Consider the following 24,589-nt stretch of genomic DNA (forward strand, 5'->3'; position numbering starts at 1 on the left):
ATAGACTTCCATTCAAACTGGGCTGGAGTTAGAACACCAACCAATGTGCCTCTTAGGAGAATGTGTGGAGAATATTAAGGGAGAACTGGGAAGAAGGACGGAAAAAGAAGAGTAAAACTGCCTGTACATACTAGGCAGTATCCCCAGGACTCCACCTCCGGCACACATACACAAAGGGAATCTCTTCATGTCTAGCCATAAGACTCTCCCAGGACAAGGTTCCTCATGATACTGGTGAAGAATCAGAAACAGAATGAAATGGAAAGGAAAGTCAGTATCTGATATGCAAATCTCAGTGGCTTTTGGAATGACTGCAGGATAGATACCTGAAGGCATTATCACTTCCACTTGTTCCCATTGGTGTTAAATAAACAAACATCCAGCTATTTGCTAAATATATTGATGCCTTATGTTCAATGTAAGTGATGCACAATTCAAAATGCTTGATATTTTGCAACACTGTATTTACTTTCTCCTCTCATGACTATTTAATCATTTAAGTGTCCACGTATGACACTTGCAATTAGATTGCAAACAACGGGGGAAGGACCTAAGTGACACCCTGCTGAACTATTGTAGACCAAGAATTATGTGGACCAAGAAGTATGTATATATTGTTAACCTGAAACGATTCTTCTCTACTCCAGAATCCTGCACCTCCTGCTGGGAGGAACTTCTCTGAGAAAATTGCTTGCACCCCAGGTAGCCTGTCAGGACACTGGGAGCCAGACAATAGACACTGACCTGATTGCATATCTCCCCTCAGTTGGGGTGGAGTCTTGGCTTTGCCACAAGCCCCAATCAATGGGCAGTGCAATCTCTGAATCATACTCTGCTTCCCAATATAGCTCCCCGTCTCCAGCTGCTCTGCAGCAGGAGCACCCTTTTCCAGGCCTATACCAGCTGTAGCTAACTTCCTTTGCAATGTTCATGTAAGCACACTAGCTAGTGTGCTGGCAGGAGGTGTGGATCTAAAAACTCCACCCACTCCAGCCTCTTCTCTGTGTAAGGGGCATATATCCTTTCTGCATAGCCTGGTTTCCCCATCTTGCTTCAACCTGCAGTACACGTTGCCAGCACCAGGCTATCAAAGAATGCTTTATGTCCCCACACTCACTGTACAAGCTGAGCCACAAGGTGGCCCTCAATTTGACCCATTCACACAACAGGAAGTCAACAGCATTCTATTCCTGGAGGCATAGAAAGAAAAAGAAACCCAGATTGCGAGGAGGAGAACCTTGTTTTCCCTTGATTGCTCTTCAGCAGCTTTGAATAAAAGGAGGGCACCAAAGAAGAGAGGAACGGATCAAAAGAGACAAATGTGAAATCTGTCCTGCTATCCTCTGCCTTCCTGGATGTATTGGATCACTCCCAGGTAGACTCCTTCACACATGAATAATATTTGAATAGTACCCAGATAGACACTAAGAATAATGACTAAAACATTAATGGAAGGAGCTGAATTCCTTCAAATACACCTGTGGTGGTAATAATGTGCAATATACCAGTAATAAACTTATTCAGTATAAATGAATGGGGGTTAGTAGCAGGAACGGGCTGATTTTATTCCAGCTTCTGCGTTCAGTTTGACTTTGTTATGTTTACACTTTAAGCTTAACAATGCTTCAGAGATTGTTACACGTGTCTGTATGGTGCCTTGTGCAACATTGTGCCACATATGGAGAGGAAAGTAACTGTAAAAGTTCTTTATAGACTCACATAGAGAGACACAATGAGAAATCTGTGGTGTAAATGCAATGACTGTTATCTGAATAGATTATCTTTTTTGCGGGAGGGGGGAAGGCACTTGGAACATGAATAGCTTTAAGGAGCTCACACACGAAGGGGAAAGAATTAGGGCGAACTGAAGAAATGGGCATGAAGATTAGCATTCTGTAGGATTTCCATGAAGGAATTAGAAGAGCGTTTGACGCAACCCTCGGACCATATATCTCAGTTCTTTTGGGGAAGTTCCGATCCAGATCTGAGCCAGGTATTTTTGGCGAGGTCAAGATAGAGGGATTTTTTTGTAAATTCAGGATGGCTTTATGAATGTCTGGATTATTGTGATCAGGGCTATATCTGAGGGAAATAAGTGAAGACTTCCTGGAAGCTGGAGGTGAGAGAAGTTGCTTTGTGTGACTGCAATTATTTGATTCTCCGAGGTGAGTGATAAATCAAGTTCAACCTGAGGCTGTGCATTGATATAACATTTTTTAGAAGAAATGTCCTCAGAAGAGGGCAAAATTGTGGTGCCTACCAGCTCCTACAAATAATCATCTCTTCCAGTTAATATCCTGTCACTTCCTGGATTCAGTTCAAGACAGCTGTTCTTTCTCTAAACTCCCATCTCCCACAGCTCCACAGGATGAAATCAATGTACAGAGCTGTATGTCCTCATTAGCATACAAAATCTGCCAGACTGGATCAGACCCGTGGTTCATCTAATCCAGTATCCTGTCTCTGACAGTGGTCAACACCAGATGTTTCAGCAGAAGGTGTCAGAACCTCTCCCCACTTGCCCCCAGTGGGAAAGTTTGTGGGATGTGGGAAAGTTTCCTCCCATGGAGTCCTCAGCCTAATCCTTAATACTCAGAGATTGATAGAAATACTGAAGCATGAGGCCTTGCAGCCCATATAATCTCATTGTAATCCCTAAGGATTGTCTGTGGATATTAAAAAGAAATAGTGACAGGTTTCCACATCACAGGGGCTCTTGGAGAAGAAGCCTCTCAAGACTGATGGAATGGTAGGCCACCTTTAGGAGGCCTGCCTAGGACTGTGATCCCCTGAGATGATGTCCCAGGACAAGAGCTATGCAAAAAGCCAATTTGGGGGTTCAGTGGCAGTTCTTGGGAGAAAAAAAGGTTATTTTGGGTTGCACAAAAATTGTGTTTCAATTTCAAGCTTTTTTTCTTGAAGGTTTTTTGTTGTTGTTGTTTTGTTTCTTAACATAAAATTGAAGGAAATTTCAAAACAAAGTCATTTCAAATAGAAACATTTCGACTTTTTCCAAACATTTTGATTTTACCTTGTTCCCAGCCAAAACAATTCAGTGAATTAGACATGAATTTGCAAAATGTTTCCATTAACCCAAATATGCATTTTCCACTGGAAAAAAAAGGTGAACACATTTTGCCCCGTTCAAACAGGCCTTTCAAATGCTTTGGATTTGGCAGGATTACCTTCCTTGCTTCTGAGGTCAGATACAAAGACTGTGGTTATCCCTCTATCTTGCAGGATGATGCTTAGACTATCAGGAGCTGAGTGGCCTGTTTGGGCAAGCTGGATGAATACTGAGTTGGTAGACTCACCAGCCAGCTTTCAGGATCACAGAGGACATCACACACTTCATATGAATCAGGTTGTGATGCTGGCAAACCAGGCGCCAGCTCTTGCCAAGATTGCAGGCATTAGCTAAGAACTGACAAGCTCATAGATGGAGACCAGACCAGTTCACCTGTATGTTAGTGTTGCTCAGAATAGGAATTTGTCTTATAAGGATGTAGTTAGTGTTTAGACTCTATGAAATGCTTCTAAATTGCTGCCTGCATTAATCTCACTTGCAATGTCTATATTTCATGCTATAAAAAATATGCAACTTTTGCTTTGAAAATATTTGCTCTAAACTTGTGAACCCAGATGGGAAGAATGTCGTCCACCTGCCCGTCAAGAAGAACTTTCAAATCAGATGGGCCATCAAGGAACATTACAATACAAAGGATGGGTGAATGGCCCTATCACACCTTGGACATGTTATATTCAACGAAGCTCGTCCTATGGATTTGGAAGCTGAGTGAAGGAACTAAAACAAAGTCACAGGAACATTTTCCATCTCTTTTGCTGTTTGAACTCTCACAGGGCTAGAGAGATCAAACTGAAGCCAGAGTTCCCCAAGGGTTGCCTCCTGGGTCCGCCCTGAAAACACTTTGAATTGACAGATCACTACAACCGTGCCACTCTTAGGATTTAGATTGCAACTCATTTGTGCATATGTCTGTTTGCTTTAACCTGTAAATAACTCTTATTTCTCTTTCCTAGTCAATAAACCTTTAGATAGTGTATTAGAGGATTGGCTACAGGCCTTGTATTTGGTGTAAAATCTAGGGTATCAGTTGATTGGGGTAAGTGACTGGTCTCTTGGGACTGGAAGCAACCTGCATATTGTGTGATTTTTCATGTAAGTGACCATTTATCACTAAATCCAGTTTGTCTGGGTGGCAAGATAAACTGGAAAGTCTAACGGGACTGTTTGTGACTCCATGGTGAGACTGTTGTAGTGATCCAGGACTTCACATTTGTTACTGGCTTGGCAAAATCTAATTATAGAACATACCATTAGTTTGAGGTATCTGCCCTGTTTCTGACAGTCTGCCCTGAGGTAAGCACTCTTGGTTGTGAGCCACTCCAGACAGTGTGACACAGGTCATGGATGACAACTGGTTTCTTTAAGACATACCTTGTGTTCATCAGCAAAATTGTGAGCGAGGCTTCTTCTTCTTCGGTGCATTGCAAGATTCAACACCCACAAGCTGTAATTTATCCAAGACATTAATCTGTGCCTTTTGTTATGAGAGCTGAACTTTCTGAACCACAGGGTAAATTCAGTGTTCTTATGGAAGACAGGCGGCTCACAGTTCAATTTTATTAATGTATCTACCCCAAATTCCCTAAGGTGGAATTTTTATGAAACTTCTCACAGCTCAGCTCATTTAACCTGAGGACAGAAGATAATGTTGGGAGATTTCAGCATTGTAATTCAGTCAACTCTGGATAGGAAGGCAGTGACCTATTGGGTATAATCTCTTAACTCCAGGTGATTAAAGCTACAGGTATTAAACTTGTCTGATGCTCAAAGAACATTAAACCCTTCAATCTCTTCTAGGTGATGTTTATTATAGAGATTTTAAAATGTACAGACCAATAAATGAAAACACAAAACCAAATAAGATTACAGATAAATTAATTATAGGCCCAGATCCTCATCTGGTGTAATTTGGTTTAGCTCCAATGAAATCAATGGAGATATATCAATTTACACTACTTTAGAATCTTGCTCATTGAGTCCATGCGGGAGAGGTATTTAAGGTCTTCATATAATATATTAAATCACATTCAAATTTCAAGGAACATTTCAACCATCTCTAGTTGTAGATGGTGGCAAGGTACGGGCTCATGAGGTATAAATTGGCTTAGATCTAAAATAAATAAAATCCATTTATTCATATCAACAGTTGATAGGATTTAGATTCAGTGCCTAGCTCCCTTACGAAAATGAGATTTAGGCCTTGTCTACACTACACAGTTTTGTCAACAAAAGTCAGCTTTCATCAGCAAAACAATTGAAGTTTTCTCACAACAATACTCCTGCTGATTTAACTCCCCTGCCACACCAACATAATAAAACCACATCAATGAGCAGCATGGAGCTTTTTGCAACAAAGTTAGAGCGACGCAGTGTCAGTGTAGACACTGCACTTGCTTATGTCCCCCTAAGCAGCATCCAGGAGGTGTCCCACAATGCCCATCATAACCGCTCCAATAAGCAGTTTCTACTTCTCTGCCCTGCAGCCAGGTATACGGGCATGCGCCCCTCCCTCTTTAAAGCCCCGGAAATTTTGGAAATTCTATTTCCTGTTTTCTCGGCATGGACAGCTCAGATTGCATCTTCCCAGCTGACCATGCTGGCTTTCGGCAGCAAACACGCTCCTGCCTGGAGTACACGGAAGTTGCTGGATCTGTTGGGTCTGTGAGGAGAGGAGACTGTGCAGTTGCAGCTCTGATCCAGCCATAGGACCTTTGACATCTACAAGCAGATTGCTCATGGCATGGATGAGAAGGGGCACAATAGGGACATGTAGCAGTGCTGTGCTAAGATCAAGGAGCTGATGTAGCCTTACCAAAAGGCAGGGGAGGCCAACCATCACTCTGGTGTGGCACCAAAAACATGCCACTTCTACAAAGAGCTGCATGACATCCTCAGAGGCGACCTCACCTGCACTGCCAAAAGCCTCGTGGATACTCTGGGGGGACTGCATTCAGCAGCTAGCAGAGTCAACCCTGAGGACAAGTGGTGGACAAGGGGGTCTAGTTGGAGGAAGATGTGGGACAAGCAACAGGCTCTTCCATTGGCGTGCTGAGCCAGGACCTCTTTTTGACTCTGGAGTCCCAGCTGCCCAGCTCTAGTGTGCCTGAAGCAGGAGAGGAGAGCTCTGGTAAGTACTATTTTGCTTTGATAGTGCACAGTGACATGAAGGAGAGGTGTCCTTTATTTTGTTACATGGTGCACGTGGGAGAAGGAATCAAAATTAACAACACTAGGTACTGCAAAAAGGAAAGGGGGAGTTGTAGCACCTTAGAGACTAACAAATTTATTTGAGCATAAGCTTTCGTGAGCTACATACAGTAACACCCATTATTTCATGTTCTCTGTGTATATAAATCTCCCCACTGTATTTTCCACTGAATGCATCCTATGAAGTGAGCTGTAGCTCACGAAAGCTTATGCTCAAATAAATTTGTTAGTCTCTAAGGTGCCACAAGTCCTCCTTTTCTTTTTGCGGATACAGACTAACACGGCTGCTACTCTGAAACACTAGGTACTGTTTGCATCTACTTCACATTCCCCTGTGCAGCAACACAGTGGAAAAGTTTGTTAATGCATACTGAGATCTCCTGGGAATCCTCCACAGAGATCTCTAGGAAACTTTCCTGAAGATATTCTGCAATCCTTTGCGGAACATTCTTTGGCAGAGCTGCTTTGTTTCTTCCCCGATTGTAGGAAACTTTGCCGTGCCAATCAGCAATTACTTCTGCAGGAACCAAAGCAGCACACAGGGGAGCTGTGTATGGATCCTGTCTGAAGCCACACGCATGCTGGAGATGCACCCTTGCATCTTCAGTTACTCTCAGCAGTGTGATTTCAACTTTGATCGCCCCTGCCTGTGGAAAATGGTGCCAGTGTTCAGAATAGTGTGCCTAGGCGCTTGTAGTAATCCCCTTCTGAAATCACTCAGACCCTTTGTCCCATCTTGCACCACCCTTCCCCCTCCCCTGGGCTGAACTCACCATGTTTAGTGCTCTGGCTGTGCTGCATGTTTGTCAAGGGAAAGTGAGAAAGGAGTGTATGTAACTTCTATGATTCAAGACTGTGAGTGCACACATAATACTGACTCTGTGTATTGTTTCTTTTGCTTCTGCAGATGTGCCTTTGGGGGCCAGGTCCTACGTATCGGCAGAGTGCCGCCGTCAGATAAGGAGGCAAACAAGGAATAAGGAGGACATGTTTTGCGAAGCGCTGCAATCGTCAGATAGGGAGCACAGATCATAGAGAGAAACAACAAATGAAAAACTAGAAATGGATAGCCAAGAGAGGAGACAGAGGAGGAGTAGATAATAGAGGATAAGGAGTGGATGATAAAGCTCATGGAGGACCGAACAGAGATGCTGAGGTCCCTGATTTTGCTGCAAGTGGAACACATGCCTGCTCAGCTCCCTCAGCAGTCCATACAGAACTGCCTTCATTGCCCTCCCCAAACTCCCCACACATTCCTCTCACATTCCCGGCCCATTGCAGTACCCCTTGCACTCCACCCCTAGGGACATTTTCCATAATGACAGCATGACTTGCACACAGCTGTGAGATCCTCACTTCAAAGAGTGCTGCTCACTGTCATGTCCCTTGTAAGAAATGTTAATCTGTGTATTGCTGTTTAATAAAAATTTAGTCTTACAAAGACAGTGATTCTTTATTTGTGGCCTACGCTGTAGGGTTGCAACAGAAATTCATACACAGTGGCCATCGGCACATTTGCAGACTACAATTAACGCTCAGGCAGGAATCATTACAGGGGTCATTTACGGTGGCAGGTAAACAATTCCTGGCTCAATTTATTACAGAAAAACACATTACTGGGGCTTATTGTCAAAATACTGCTTCAAAGCTCCCTGATTTGAATAGCATCCCCCACCCCCCATTAAACTCCTCTAATAGCCCTGGTGTCTGGATGCTCCAAATCAGCTGCCAGGTGATCCATCTCAGTGCTCTATCCCTGGGAAAACTTTCCCCCTTGGCTTCAGAGATGTTATGCGCAGCACCACAGGCTGAAATATTTTCCTCATTGAGGTCTAACCTGCCAAAAGGCAGCACCAACAATCCTTTAATCTGCCAAACGTACATTCAACGGTCATTCTGTACCTGCTGAACATGTTGTTGAAGCACTCCTTGCTGCAGTCAAGGTTTCTGGTTCATGGCTTCATAAGCCACGAAAAGAAGGGATATGCTGGGTCTCCCAGGATCACTAGGGGCATTTCCACATCCCCTGTTGAAATCTTCTGGTCTGGAAAGAAAGTCCCTGCTTGTGGCTTTCTATATAGGCCAGTGTTCCTAAAGATGTGTGCATCATGCACCTTCCCTGATCACCCTGTGTTGATGTCAGTGAAAGTAGCCCTTTCTGTTAATGTACTCCATCACAAGATGGTCTGGGGCTAAAATTGGGATACGTATGCCATCTGTCGACTGGATACAGTTAGGGAATCCCTTTGCCACAAAGCCATCCACTATTTTCTGCACATTGCCCAGAGTCACAGTCTTTTGTAGCAGGAGGCTATAAATGGCTGTGCACACTTGCATCACTGCAACCCCCACAGTGGACTTCCCAACTCCAAACTGATTCATGACTGACCGGTAACAGTCTGGAGTTGCCAGCCTCCACACAGCAATCGTCACTCACTTTCCCACTGTCAGGGCAACTCTCATTTTGGTATCCTGGCACCGCAGGGTGGACGTGAGCTTCACACAGAGTTCAAGGAAATTCTGCAGCCACTCCTCATCATCCCATACCTGCATCACAGTGCGATCCCACCACTCAGTGCTTGTTACCTAAGCCCAGTCACAGCAGTCTACCATGTACTGCTGCTCCATGAATGCCAACCTCAGTCTTTAATTGTTTCTTTCCATAGCACACAGGAAGGCAGTCTCCATGGCTTCCTGGTCAGATTTGCAGCTCATGAAGTACTGCAGGATCAGCTGTATTGTGCTCATAATGCTTGTCACAACCCTGGTGAACAGTGGCGAGATCCATGCTTTCAGGCAGAGTTTACTGGAGTAGTTTGAAAATGATGCAAAACATAGTTGGAAGCCCTTGGAATTATGGGATGGAGAAAACTGCATCATGGGGTGGTGACCCCGCCCCCAAGATGCACTGCGATCCATTCCCAGAACTGCTAGCAAGAGAAGGTGATTTTTTTTAATCCAGTTTGTACTCAATAGAAATTTTGCCTGAGCAGGAGCAAAATATAAAAACAGAGTGACAAATCAACATTTGCCCCTTAGATGAAAATTTAGATCAAAACTGATCAAAGATTCTTTTTCTATTTGTGCTTTGAAAAATGGAAGAACATTATATCATTTTGATCTAATAATGAAAATTACCTGTAATCAGACTGAAATGCTTGCCAAAAAAAAATAAAATGTCATCCCCTAAGAGACTACATGGATGAGCCTGTCATAACAGCCCTGGGAGAGAAAAAGCTTATATTACAACATGGCAGTAAGCTGCTGTGCATCTTTTTTTTCATGAAAGCACCATACATGATAAATAGGGGAAATATCCCTGTGTCCTGTCTGGATAAAAATCAAGCCTAGCCCCCAGATATTCTCCTTTTCCTTCTGGTCCACCATTCCACTCCAAAATGTCATCTCAGTAAAATACACTTGACAAAGCACCCTATAGGGAATTTTTTTTTTTTTTTGGCCTGATCACTGAAGGTCATTAATGCTGCCCAAGATCCTGCCAGATTTAACTTAACATCTCACGCTACTTCATGGTAAAAGTATTTACCTTGAACACTCGTGAGATGTTCCGCAACCAGTGTCAGGAGAATCTGTAATAACTCTCCAGTTAACGTGTCACCATTTTGCACATTGGAAACCAAGATGAATAATTGCGTATTATAGAAGCTCAGCTGCTGGCAAATGAGGAGGATCCCTCGATGCCCTATGTAGATGCAACTCTCTGTGGACCTAATCCCAGTCAATCCCACCAAACACAATGGGAGCTTTTGCCACTTGCTTCCAGGGAACCAAGAACAGTTCCTAAGAACACATAAAACGTCCCCTGCATTTAGTGCAGGTATAACTAGAAGTTGTGATGTGAACGTAGTGAGGTGTGAAAGACCAGATACAATGAAGAGCAATGCATATTTCCTCCATTTAAAACAATTCCATCAAGGTTTTCTTTTTATTCCTCTCAGTTCAGACACACTGTTGCTGGTGCACTGTTAACACAACTGGAGATTTCTGTGATGTGACAATAATAATAGTGCTCAATGTTTTGTTGTGACAGTCTAGAGAAGCTGTAGAATGAGAGGCAGACAAGGGTGGAAAGCCTGTACCCCCTTTTCACTAGTGACTGAATAAAGATGTTTGTTAAGGTGCCTCCATTCTTTCCTTCTTGATAAAAGGAAACTTCTCTGATTTTTTTTTCACATGCATCTAAAATTTTCCACTTTTTAAACACAAAATCCTGAAAATGGAAAATTGAAAATATTTCGGTTTTCAAATCAAAACCAAAAATGTTTTCCTCCTTCCTTTCCCTTGTTATCATCTTTTTCTTGTATTTCCCCATTCTTTTCATCCCTTCTTTTTTTTTCCTTTTTCTTTTTTTGCAATTGAGAAAGGAAGGGGAAAGGAAAAGGGATATCTTTTTCAAAGGATATTTCAAAATGTTTAAAAGAACTTACCGTTTTTGAAAGAGCTCTAGTTAATGTAGGTAACTTATAAACATCCTTGTGAGGTATTATCCTGTCTATAAAATGGGGGAACTGAGAGAGAGAGATATTAAGTGAGTAATATTAAGTGAGTTGCCCAAGGTCATGCAAGCTGAGAATAGAAGCCAAGTCTGTTTATTCCCTGTTGTGTACTGTAACAATACTCCTTCTGTTCAACTGAAAGATTTAAAATCATAGAATCATAGGACTGGAAGGGACCTCGAGAGGTCATCTAGTCCAGTCCCCTGCACTCATGGCAGGACTAAGTATTATCTAAAATATCCTTGACAGATGTTTGTCTAACCTGCTCTTAAAAATCTTCAATGATGGAGATTCCAGAACCTCCCTCGGCAATGTATTCCAGTGCTTAACCACCTGACAGTTAGGAAGCTTTTCCTGATGTCCAACCTAAACTGCCCTTGCTGCAATTTAAGCCCATTGTTTGTTGTTCTATCCTCAGAGGTTAAGGAGAATAATGTTTCTCCCTCCTCCTTCTAACAACCTTTTATGTACTTGAAAACTGTTATGTTCCCTCTGTCTCCTCTTCTCCAGACTAAACAAACCCAATTTTTTTTCAATCTTCCCTCATAGGACATGTTTTCTAGACTGTAATCACTTTTGTTACTCTTCTCTGGACTTTCTTCAATTTGTCCACATCTTTCCTGAAATGTGGCGCCCAGAACTGGACACAATACTCCAGTTGAGTCCTAATCAGCACAGTATAGAACGGAAGAATTACTTCTCATGTCTTGCTTACAACACTCCTACTAATGCATCCCAGAAGGATGTTTGCTATTTTTGGATCAGTGTTACAGTGTTGACTCATATTTAGCTTGTGATCCACTATGACCACAAAATCCCTTTCTACAGTACTCCTTTCTAGGCAGTCATTTCCCATTTTGTATGTCTTTGACTAATTGTTCCTTCCTAAGTGGAATACTTTGCATTTGTCCTTATTGAATTTCATCCTGTTTACTTCAGACCATTTCTGCAGTTTGTCCAGATTGTTTTGAATTTTAATCCTATCCTCCAAAGCACTTGCAACCCCTCTCAGCTTGGTATCGTCTGCAAACTTTATAAGCGTACTGTCTATGCCATTATCTAAATCATTGATGAAGATATTGAACAGAACCAGACCCAGAACTGATCCCTTTGGGACTCCACTCAATATGCCCTTCCAACTTGACTGTAAACCACTGATAACTACTCTCTGGGAACTATTTTCCAAGCAGTTATTCATCCACCTTATAGTAGCTCCATCTAGGTTATATTTCCCTAGTTCATCTCCCATCCTTCTCAAATTCTCCCTTCTCCTCCCTGGCAGAAGAAGTGCTATGCTCTTCTCCTTTCCCAGAGTCACTAATTCCCTCTTTAAGGAGGGTCAAAACATTGGTAAGCAAGCATAAAGGCTGTCCTTTGCTGTCTCAGATGTGTCTTCAAGCCCAGTGGCAACAGTAAGAACTCTCAGAAGACATGCCTGGCTATGCTCCTCTTCTTTTCCACAGGGAACAAAATCTAAAGTTGAGGACTTTCCATTTGAAGGCAACTGCTTGTGTAGTTCAAATACCAATGAGTTATTGGAAAAAATGAAAGAGACTAGATCTACATCTAGGTCCCTGGGTCTTTTGCAGACTTTCAAAAGGAGATCTTTTTGACCTTTTCAGATTCCAAAGACAGCATAACCCACCTTATTCTTCTTCATTCAACAAAAATAGACATCACTACCAATACCAACAACAACAGTCTTTTGATTCTCAGTCATACAAGAGATGGTCATTCAAGCCCAAAATGAAGCAAAATAATTGGCCTATCACGGCTTCTTTGCTTGCAGTGAGACTGCAGGTTTTCAGTGGTGTTTGAGAGCAGCAAAGCAATGTTGAATCCTGTTTTCCTTACATTTGGAGACCTTTTAAGTCAATGTTAGAGTGAGTGGCTAAAGATCACCACGGACAGATGGGTATTGGATACTATAAAGAATGGTTATACCATCCAGGCTGATACCCTTCCTCCAAACCAACCTTCCTCTCCCTCTCTTTTCAGGAACCCCACACAGGGACATTGTTAAGATCAGGGATCAATTCTCTGCTAATGGAGACAGCAATAGAGAAGGTTCCAATAAATCTCAGGAATCAAGGGTTCTGCTCCTGCTATTTTCTAATTCCAAAGAAAGATGGAGATCTTCGTCCAGTCTTAGATCTAAGGAAGCTAAACAAGTACATCTGAAAGATGCATTTCAGTATATTAACCCTAAGATCCTATATTCCTTCCCTATCCTTTCTAGATTGGTTTACTGCTCTGGATCTCAAAGAAGCTTACTTTCATATTTCAATAAGACCATTGTACAGGAAGTACCTTCATTTTGCTGTAGGGCAGGACCATTTCCAATACAGAGCCCTCCCCTTTGGCCTCTCCTTGGCACCTCAAGTCTTTAAAAATGTCTATCTGGAGTAGCAGCATTCTTCAAGAGATGAGGGGTTTCTGTGTTTCCATATTTTGATGACTGGCTCCTACTAGCAACCTCAGAGGATGAGCTGGAAGAAGTCACAAAATTTGCATGCCCTCTATTCTGAAATTTTGGTTTCTTTAATAAATTTTAAAAAAATCATTACTGACCCCATCACAGAAAATTCTATTCATAGGAGCTCTTCTCGATTCCCAAACAGCAAAAGCATACCTTCCGAGGGAGAAGTCCCTGAAGATAAAGTATACCTTTCAATCTTTGCTGCTGATTCCATCTCAAAGAGTAAATATTTTTTCTATCACTAATGGGTATAATGGTACATATGTCACAACTTATGCAAGGTTTAGGATGAAACTGCCCCAGCACTGGTTATCAAAGAACATCAGACTGCAGGCGCACAGTAGGGATATGATCATTTCAGTTCCCAGGGAAATCCAAAGATCCATCTGGTGGTGGATGGATTAGGGAAATGTTCTGAGAGGGGTGTTATCCAGTCCTATCTAGGATCATCACAACAGGCTCCACAAAAATAGGCTAAGGTGCACAGCTCGAGAAGTTTGTAACAAGGGGACTCTGGGGTCAACAGGAAGGTTGTCTCTATAGTAGCATTCTGGAATCAAGAGCAATTTGGTTGGCACTCAGACCATTTCTCCCCCAGATTCAAGGGTCGGTGGTTCAAGTGGCCACAGACAATATGACAGCAATGTACTATGTAAACAGATAAGGGGACGCCCTATCACCACAGCTTTGCAAGGAGGCAATGAAACTTTGAGACTGGTGTATAGCCCAAAGAATGAGTCCGATAGCTTTACAGCAGACTGGATCCCTCAGCCAGAACTAAGCAGGGAATCTACACAGATGCACAAAGGTCTTTGAAAGACTCTGTAATCAGAGACATCTTTGCTCTTTGGGGTGCGCCAAAGATAGATCTAATTGCTATAAGATTCAGCAGGAAATGCTGCTGTTTTTGTTCCAGATTGGATACTCAATCTTTGTGTGATGGGCCGACTGTCCCACACTGGGCTCTAAGGGGTTAATAGAGTCCTAGGGAGGCTGCACAGGAGGTAGCCAATCAGAGAAGGGCTGAGAGGAGCAGCCAATCAGGGCCAGGCAGACCCATATGAGAAGAGCTGCAGGGCAGAGCAAGTTCAGTATCTGCCTGGAGCTTGAGGAGGGAAAATCAGACTCCTAGGAGGAGGAAGGAGTGCTAGCAGGGACTGGGGAAGCTCGAGAGGACTCCTGGCTAGATGCTAGGACTGGCAGGCTTAGCTAAAACTGGCAGGCTGAAGCCCTGAGGTCAGGGTGAAGAAGGTGCTGGAGGCCACGGGGAGGTGCCCCAGGGAAATTAACTGAGGAGTCAGAGGGGATGCAGCAAGTGGAGGTTATCTACAGGGTCCCTGGGCCAGGAGCCAGAGTATTGGGCGGGCCTGGGTTCCCCTTGCCCCCACTCACCACTGAGGAAGTGGCTGGACTGAGGTCCTGCAATACTGTCCCCTGGAAAGGGGGAGCACAGAGTGCGGCATAGCCGGAGGGCTGTATCATGAAGGGGACACTGCATTCCTGGAAGCGACGTGGGTCCGGGAACTGAAGTGATGGCAGTGAGATGCCACCAGAAGAGGGCCCACCAGCTGGCAGAGCTAATTCACAAAACAGCCACCAGAAGGCGCCACAGGGGTGAGTGAACCATGTCACTCTCTGGCAGGTACGTTCCTCCGTGGATGGGATGCAGAACTAATGTATGCATTCTCACCATTTCCTCTGGTGTTGAAGACTGTGAGAAAAATAGGACAGGTCTCGGCCAAAATGATACTGATAGCCGTAGTGCACGGGTTTGCTTCTTCTTTCCAAAAGAAACTAGAGATTTTTCCAGACGTTCTGAAACAACAATAAGGGACAGTTTACCATCCTGATCCATTATCATTTCATCTGAGAGCATAAGCAATCAGTCTGTAACAGAGTTGGAGAGGTCTTTCTCTATGGATATTCAACATGTTCTTCTTAATGCCAGAAGAAAATCAACTAGAAAATATTATGAATTAAAATGGAAATGGTTTTCACTGTGGATATCTGATAGAATATCGATCCTGTGTCATGCCCTATTCAATCTATATTAGAGTATTTGTTATATTTAAAGGATAAAGGTTTATTTGTTGCTTTGGCAGCTTCTCATATACCAATAGATGGTAAATCGGTATTCTTGCATGAGGGTATTAAGTTTTTAAAGAGTTACTAAGTTTGTACCCCACCTGTGGCACCATGGCACTTTAGTGCTGTCACAGCTTATGTCTCCACCATTTGAGCCCTTATCTTCGTGTTCCTTATTTCATTTATCAATTAAGACTGTCTTTATTATAGCAATAACATCAGCTAGGAGGATTAGTGAACTTCATGCCTTAATGGCTGACCCTTCATTTACAACCTTTTATAAGGACAAAGTAGTTCTTCATCCACATCCTAGATTCATACCAAAAGTCATCTCAAATTTCCTTATCAATCAGTCCATCACATTGCCAGTGTTGCCTCCCTCTCTTCCCCCCCACCCCGACCTCATTCGAATAAGAGGAGAATCAAAGCTATATTATTTGGATACAAAAAGAGTTTTATTCTTCTATTTGGATAGGACTAAAGACTTTAGATTTTCACTTAAATTGTTTGTTTCATATGCTGGTAACTGTAAAGGAAATCCTATTTCCACACATACATTATCAAGATGGGTCAGAGAGTGTATACTAGAAATTTACAAGCAAGCTTCACAATCCCTCCCTCCTATTCCCCCCCCCCCGCCCCGGGGCCCTAATCTGACCGTAGACTCCACTAGAGAGATTGCAGCCTTGGTGGCATGTTTGAAACAGGTTCTAATAATAGAAATTTTTAGAGCAGTCACGTGGCATTCAATACGCATGTTTCCAAGCCATTATTTGTTAGATATTGCAACTAGGTAAAATGCACAGATTGGTAGATGGATGCCACAGTCCTTGTTTAGCTAGTACTCCTTACCCACCAGCCAACTTAATATGCATACTACATTCTAAACTCTCCCAAGAGTGGGAATATGCAGAGTCCCTCTCGAAGAACCTCGCTTACAGGTAAGTAACTTTCATATCTCCATTATGTATGGCTGTAAATTCAGCAGCCTTTGCAAGCATAAATTTAGGATGAAAGTAAAAAATGCTACTACCCCGAAACCTTTATTATCTGGTATCACCTAAAAGAGCTAGACTCTGAGTTACATGTCTCAGTCAACTGTAGGTAACTGTTTGCAGTTGCATGCAGACACAATCGCTATGTTTAGCAGCTAACTGCTCATATGCATCATTTGCAACAGTCCGTGCAAGTATTTTTTCCCCTCTCAATACCACTGGCCTCTGCCATTGGAACCGTGGTTGAATCTCCAGGGGCTGTCAGTGATACCAAGGGTTATTTCTGCTTCCTTTCAGTCAGGTACCAAAGTGCGAGAGAATTGCAAATGGTACACAGGCATGTTTTAGTTCCAGCATTTCAGAGATACTCTATTCAGTACAGTATTCTTGCATCTGAAGAAGTGGTGTTTTAGCCACGAAAGCTTCTGCCCAAATAAATCTGTTAGTCTTTAAGGTGCCACCAGACTCCTTGTCGTTTTTGTGGCTACAGACTAACACAGCTACCCGCTGATTCTATTCAGTAGTGGGCAACAGTGCATGCAGAGAATGACCTGTGCCTGAAATCCCCAGGAGCATGATGTAAGTTAGGTGAGAGTAACTAAAGTATCATAAAATATGGGGCAGGTCTATAGAAAGATGGTTCCCAGTTTCCCTGTGCAAAGAGCAAGTAAAATAGGATTTGCACAGTGGACAAACTTGAGTCAATTTCTCCTCCCCATCCAGGAGGCAGGGCACTTGTGCAGTTGAGCTGCAACCCATGGGCTGTAGTAGTGGCCATGACAGGCTGTACCCCATTAATGAGTAGTTTGTGACAAGTGCAGGTGCACAGTTTACAGATCTCCTGGGAACCACCTCTGCCATTTCCCAGAACCCTTACAGCCCCTAGCTGTGCTGTCTGGTGGAGCGCGCCACTGGAGAGCTCGGATCTGTAGCACACAAGAGGAATAAATGCATAATTCTGGGTGGAGCCCCTCCACTTCCCACCACCCCCCACCCAGTGCCACAGAACCCCTCACTTCCCATAGCCTTTCCAAAACCATGAAAGGGCCTGGGGAATGTCACACTCTGTTCCGTAGGGCGTGCTCTTCCTTTCCATTATAGTCAGAGTCTCCTGGCTGTCCACAGATCAGCCCTTTCACTTTGGAGGCCCTGCCTCGGGAGCAAGGGATGCCAGAGAACACTTGCAAAGTGGTATGGGTCGCAGTTCTGTTCCTTTGTTGGCTATGTTTATTCTCATACTTTAATGTGATTTTTGAAGATTAAAAAAAAAGAGGTCAGGAAGGTACAGTGATTGTACTCTGTTTTGTCTCCAGTTATACAGTTCGGTTGAGTTTGGCAGAAGATGGCAGCTTCTCCAGGAGGGTGTCGCACCAAACAGGTTCTACTGGTAAGTAACAAAGCACATTTTTTGGTTTCACAAACACAGCTCCACCATGCGGATGTGGAGGTGGTGGTGCTTTCGAATTTAAGCTCTGGGGCTGACGAGGCGTTGCTGAAGGAGACAAACGTTGTCATCACTCCGACCTTTTGCTCTTCTGTTTTAGGGTTGAGGTTAATTTTTTCCCATCGGGGCGGAGACTGTCGTCTTGTTCCGGGCTTGTACAGCGCCTTGCACAATGGTGTCCCGGTGCATGATTAGGGCTCCTAGCCACCACACTAGCACAAATCATAACACTTTGAGAAGTAGCCTTCATCTTCTTAGTACTGACCATTGCTTTCTGCCGTGCTGTTACGTGTGCAGGACTGACATGTGCAGGGCAACTGTTTCTCATGTATATGTTCCCCTCGGTACCCAAGCCATGGAGAATATGAATCTACTTCAGCTCCCGAAAATCCTGGGAACACTGAAGTCCATGGTAGTTTTGCCACTGGCTTAAGCAGAGCCAGGCTTTCACCCATAGTCCTTTAGCTCAAGCTGTGTAGGCTCATGCTTTTAGCTCAGGTTATCACGGGTTCAAACCCCAGTAGCGACCAGGATGTCGGACATCATTACACTATGACAAACAATATTTTTCTTCACTTCCACTCTTAAATCATTGTGCATTGTTGCCATGTTCTACTAAACAGGTGGCAAATGTTCCAAGATTTCTAGTCCAATTTCAAGGCCAAAGATAGATGTATACATATGGGATCAGCCCTACTGCATAAATGTTTCACCACTTCTGGGAATACTACTGGACTGCAAAACTGTGAAGTAGGCAGGAGCCTGTGCCACAGAGTTTGAATTCAGAAATGGGTCCACCCATCCCCTAATTCAGGGGTGGCCAACCCGTGGCTCCTGAGCCACGTGCGGCTCTTCAGAAGTGAATCTGCGGCTCCTTGTCTAGGCACCGACTCCGGGGCTGGAGCTACAGGTGCCAACTTTCCAATGTGCCGGGGGGGGCTCCCTGCTCCACCCCTGGCTCTGCCGCAGGCCCTGCCCCCACCACCCCTTCCTGCCATGCCCTCGCTCCTCTCCCTCCTCCTCCCCTCAGAGCCCCCTGCATGCCAAGAAACAGCTGATTGGGAGGTGCAGGGATGGAGGGAGGGGGAGGCGCTGATTGGCAGGGCTGCTGGTGGGCGGGAGGCGCTGGGAGCGGGAGCTGATGGGGGGCTGCTGACATATTACTGTGGCTCTTTGGCAATGTTCATTAGTAAATTCTGGCTCCTTCAGGCTCAGGTTGGCCACCCCTACCCTAATTTAACAGGTTTTACCTCTCTTTGGTACTACTATGGTCCCCGTTGCCATAGTATCTGTTCATCTCACAATCTTCATGTATTGAATGTCTTTAATCGATGTTTCAACTGAGGCTTTAGAATCAGCTTGTTATAGAGACTGCAGCCACCCTCAAGGGTCATATCTGGATCTGGGTCCAAACTTCCTTAACATTTGAGATTGTTCAGCTCCCATTGTTTTGTTCAGTGGACAGCAGACAGTTGTCTCTACACTGCATACCTGAAATAATGCACTGGAATTGCATGACACTAAAGTGTTTATCACTAAATATCTCCTCACCTTCCGGCAACAAGCAATTAGTGTAACATAAACCTGCGTGAAAAGGAAAGCATGAGCACATTGGACTGAGCACAATAAGTTGCGCTGGTCTGTTTTCCAGCACAGATGGTACTAAAGGACAAATTCAGAGGTAGGTCTAAATTATTGTATGGAGGCTGGACCCTGTTCTCAGTTACACTCCTATGCAACTGGAGTTACTTCCATCAGTTTCAGATGGAGGTAGTAGTTTAACTGAGAGCAGAAACTCCGAGGTCTGGTTTACATCACCTTACATATCACGTTTGAATCTGGCCCTTAGAAGGACATTCTTCGTGGGATAGTGTAGCAGGGCGCCAGTGCAAAAGCACCTAATTAGCCCCTGCCCAGTCAGCTGCAATCAGGGGAAGCAGATTAGGGCTGATGGAAAAAGCCTGATGCCTGCCTAAGGATTGGCAATACCTGCTGGCCTGACAAGCCAAGGGCTATGAAGGTTGGGAGGGAGCCAGAAGGCTGGGGCAGTATCCAGGGAGCAATCAGTCAGTGAGTCAGTGAACTGGAAGTCTCCTAGTGGAAGGCTGACTCTGCCTGTAAAGGAGGTGACTAATCCTGTAAAGCTTGTACATAGATGGACACTTGTGGTGGGACGAAATTAAGTTAATAAAGACACAGGTGTTGCACAACCCTGAAGCCTCTCTGAGCCTTATTGGGGAGGGCAAGCAGGCCCTAGGAAGAGGGGTGGGTCATGAACCCTGTTACAGATAGATACATTAATAAATAGTATAGCAACTGAATTCAGTCAGCAAAAATAGGACTCCTCTTTGACCCCAAATTAGAGATGATCCCAGGCCAAAAACCATAGATTTTGAATGCTTCAAGGGTGTTTGCGTCCACTGTTTTAGTTCGAACCACAATAGAAGTAAAGGACATAGGCCAAATTTAGATCCAGCTCCATATTTGAATTTTGAACACCTCCCCAAATTTTAGATCCAAGATTTTGGTTTGAACCTGTCTCTATTCCAAAGCTTCCTCTTTCCCTTTAACCTGGACTTTGCTGAAACTTTTGCCATCTGGAAAATTTTTCCCCATTTTTTAAAAAAAATGTTCACTCATCTCTACCCTTCTGGCTTCCAGACAGGACCAGAAGCTTCCACGATTTCCCATGGTATTTCTGGCCTGATAAAAGCAGAAAGAGCAGAGAACCTTGTAAGAAGAGCTGTCCAGCTATATTGCTTGAATGAGCATCCACACTCTTAAATGCTTATTATCCATACTAAAATCCAAGTGTTTTGAAGTCTGCCTGTCATTAGGCATAAGAGAGATTTATCATATATTGAACTGATGGACACCAGCAATGAGAATAATGATGATAATGATTAATGTTCCTTTCCACAGAGATACAACCTTGAAGTCCTCTGAGGGTCTAGCAAAAAAGAGAAGTAAAACCAGGAATTTCAAAAGCACTGCAAATCAAAGAATAACAAATAAGATTAAAAACGGCTCCAATCACCTACCAATCTTCCCACAAACACAAACTAAACAAGAAACCAAAAGCTGTTAGCTTCACCTAGAATGGGATGTCTTTGATATATTTTGGTCATTGATGCATGCTAAACTGTAATTCTGCTTTCCGAGAAACTAACACAGTTATAGAAAGGGGAGTTAGATTTTACTCTGGCTCACGCATTCTAACCAGAATTGCTCACTAATTTCCATTGAATGGCCAAATTCTACCCTCAGAGTCCTGCATCCCCACTAGAAAAAACTGGGATTATCGATGACAGTATATGACAACAGCGAACCTGATTCTCCATTGGCCTGCTTTCCGATTCAATAATTTCCACCAGTGCAAAACTCTGCTGAATCATTTTAGTGTAAATGACTCCATGAGGAGCAAGGCAACAGAGAGTCAAGCCCAGGGGGGTTTGCACATGCGTAACCCAGAGCAGAACCTGTTCTGCAGAACCTTTATTGTTGGTGGTGATGTGCAAGCCAGAAAGAACCCATCTTGACTCTCAGATCCCAGATTGTGTTTATGGTGGTGACAGCTAGTGAGAACCTATCTTTATTTTTTAATCATTTTAAACTGAGCAGATATGATCTAGAAATCACTGGGACAGGATCAGCTCAAAACCCATGATGCTACTTTTACAGTTACACTTCAGAGCAGAAGTGTGCTTTGAGAGATAACATTTCAGAGTTACAGTCCTTCAACAGAGAAAATATTGGGTGAGATACTCGCTGGTTCAGGCTGAAGGAGGATTCCCCTTGAGCAGGAACCACAGAAGACCGTGGTAAGCCTATGTTCTGAGGATCCCATTGCAGCCCAGGTGTAGGAGGTGAGCCAGGGGCTGGGCTGGGAGTGGGAGGAACAAGTCAGGGGTGGAGCCACATCATACAGTGCTACAGAGATTGTGGAGCATCCTGGGGAGATGGTGTAATTCAGATTGGTCCCTGGGGCTGGTAAATTACTTCAGGATCTCTCCAGCCTTTGGAATGGTCCAGGATCAGGAAGCCACAAAAGTGGCTTAAAGCCACCAGGATGGGCTGCGAGGCAAAGCATTGAGTTTAACCCTTGGCCTTGGGCCCTCTCAGGGTTGCAGTTATATACATCATGCATTTATGTTTTATTTGACAGGAAAGAAACTTTCAGGAGGCTTTATAGGCTTTTAAAACACACTCTATTGCTAATCAGATCAAAGCTTAAATTCCTAATTGCTCACTATTATATTTTAATTGCCATTTGACCCTGCTATGGCCCTCACATAAATAGTCCTCACATAAAAAGTCTTATGAATTAATTCACCAAGGGCTGCTAATGTTCCTGTAGAAAAAGATCTGACTGTAAATGTTACCAGAGAAACCATTTCATCTTTCCCACTGCCTTTTTTGTATACGTTTCCAAGAGAATTTTCTTTTTCTTATTTTTGGCTGCTACGTGAAAATCCCCAGAGGAATTTAAACCACAGAAAAACAACATTAAAGTAATCTGCTGACACCTTCTCCAAAACTTTGAGAAAATGTTCCACTTAGAGAGAATTCAGCTGCTTGTAGATCATATGAACTCTGTATTCCTGTGTTCTCTCTTTCATTAGAAGGGAGTCATTACCATAAAAACAGAATCTTTGATTCTTCAGGGCTTATCGTTGCCCCTGTTTATCCCTTCACCTGCAGCTAAAAGTCATTCTCTGACATCCAGACTGGTTGCTGTGGAACGGATTATGATGTTACCTCACGGTGGGAGATATCAGGTGAGGGGAGCTCAGATGAACTCAAACCTCTACAACAAACAGAGGCCTGGGGCTTTCTCATTTGGAAAAAAGAGGGATGAGGTTGACACTTCTCTCTCTTATAAGGGCGTTTTGAGGAAAATTTAATTAATACGTTTGAAGTGCTCTAAGTGTGGTGATATGCTAAGAACCGACATCTCCCATGATCACCACAGCCTGATGCAGTCCCTCAACAAGAGGGGAGAAAGTAGTGCATTGGAGAGCCCAGCCCATGGAATGGGAGCATAAGGCATCCAACTACAACTACCAGGAGGCATCCCAGCGCCATTTTGTATCAAAATGTTGCAGTTTTTTGATTAAGTATTTCCGTTTTCAATATTTTGCTGAAACGCTATCGGGGCAGTACCAGTTCATCAGAGCAATGCTGCATTGGCAGTTTTCTGGAGAGAGGTGCAATATTTACTGACGTGGTATCAAGGGGAAAGAAGGCGTGAAACCATGGTTAGTACAGCTGGGCAAATGCTTCATTAAAATGTTTGGGAACATTAGTTTGAATAACCCACCTGAATTCTCTTTGATGACATTTGTGACTGTTTGTAGCCATGTTCTACACACATTCACAGAAGTGTGGTTTTTTGGTAAGAATGTTCGCAGAAAGGGAAAGTTTCACAAATACAAATGTGAATGAGATTGGTGTAAAGTATCTGGAGCGGCCATCTTGAAATCACTTTAGTGTCCCTCCTCCTGTTTATAAACGTTTTAGTCATCCAATCGAGGAGCAACAACAATACCTTGTTACTCTGACAGCCAATTACACTCCACCCATACTAGCAAACAGGTGATGACCTATCCAAATAACAAACTGTCAGCCTAAAATTGCTTATTGAAAGATACATTCTGATATCCTTATTTACATAAAGTAATACCTTACACTTCAAATAGTTCCATTGAAGTCAATGTGTTGGAGTAGCATAATTAGAGATGATTAGAAAGGTAAAAAAAATTATGAAAATGTGATTTTTTTTTATTTAAATTTTTCAGTTAGGTTGAATCATAATCCAACTCTGAATATTTTTGAATGACTTACTAAATTGGACAAATCAAAAGGCTGTAAGCAATTAGTACACAGAGGGGGGGAAGAATTCAATTTGCCAATTATTTGTGCCCAGATACAACCATTAGCTTTATCAATGTTATTCATGTTTCTTATTTGTATTATCTAGCACCGGTCATGGACCAGGAGTCTATTGTACTGGTTGCTGTAGAAACAAAAGAAAAGACAGTTCCCACCGCAAAGAGAATGCGGTCAACTGTATGTTTATTGTCCACTTTCATCAGAGCAATGCTGCAACGGCAGTTTCTGGAGAGAGCTGTAATATTTACTGACATGGTATCAAGGGGAAAGAAGGCATGAAACCATGTCATGGTGCAACACAGAGAAGGAAACAGTCACTGCCTCAAGGAGTTTAGACTTAATTAGAGAGAAAATACAGTTCAAACAATTAATCTTCTGGATGGACATGATTGTCGTCTCTCCAAGCAGAATGGATGTCCCCTTTTTGGTCATTTACACATGTCTTCTAACGTTGTCCTACAATACAGTCCAGTTTATTTTTATACAACATCCTTAGCACTATGAGATGGAGCTACATGAAGACACCCTGAGACTTCGGAGGAGGGGTTCCAAATCTGACCCCAGATCCATGTCTGAAATTTCACAAATACCCCCTATCTTTAGAGTAGATCCAGAGTTTACTTGAATTCTGGAGTGTTTGAAATCCAGATCCATTTTTTTCAATTACAGCTCGAGCTCATCTCTAGTTAATACATATTGTCATCAAATGTTTCACAGAAAGAGTCAGTCATGAGTGAGGGGAAAAGGGAAGTAATCACAAGTCCAGGTTCTATAACAGAGAAAGTGACTCATTAAATTGGATGGTGCAGGGGTGGCAGATAGTTTCATATCTATCATATCTAGTTTCATAACAGCACCAGAGTGATAGAACCTCCCCCCCTT

General features: G+C 43.3%; 1 protein-coding gene across 1 annotated transcript in view; it reads left to right on the top strand.

Annotated features, from left to right (window-relative positions):
* Window positions 1-24,589, top strand: part of SORCS1 (sortilin related VPS10 domain containing receptor 1) — a 424,169-nt gene that overhangs the window by 275,797 nt on the left and 123,783 nt on the right. The window contains exon 5 of the mRNA XM_073354427.1: window positions 17,685-17,758. Within this exon, the coding sequence (XP_073210528.1) occupies window positions 17,685-17,758 (74 nt within the window). The remainder of the gene's footprint in view (window positions 1-17,684; window positions 17,759-24,589) is intronic.

Source organism: Lepidochelys kempii, chromosome 7 (assembly GCF_965140265.1).
Source record: "Lepidochelys kempii isolate rLepKem1 chromosome 7, rLepKem1.hap2, whole genome shotgun sequence".
Classification (NCBI taxonomy): domain Eukaryota; kingdom Metazoa; phylum Chordata; order Testudines; family Cheloniidae; genus Lepidochelys; species Lepidochelys kempii.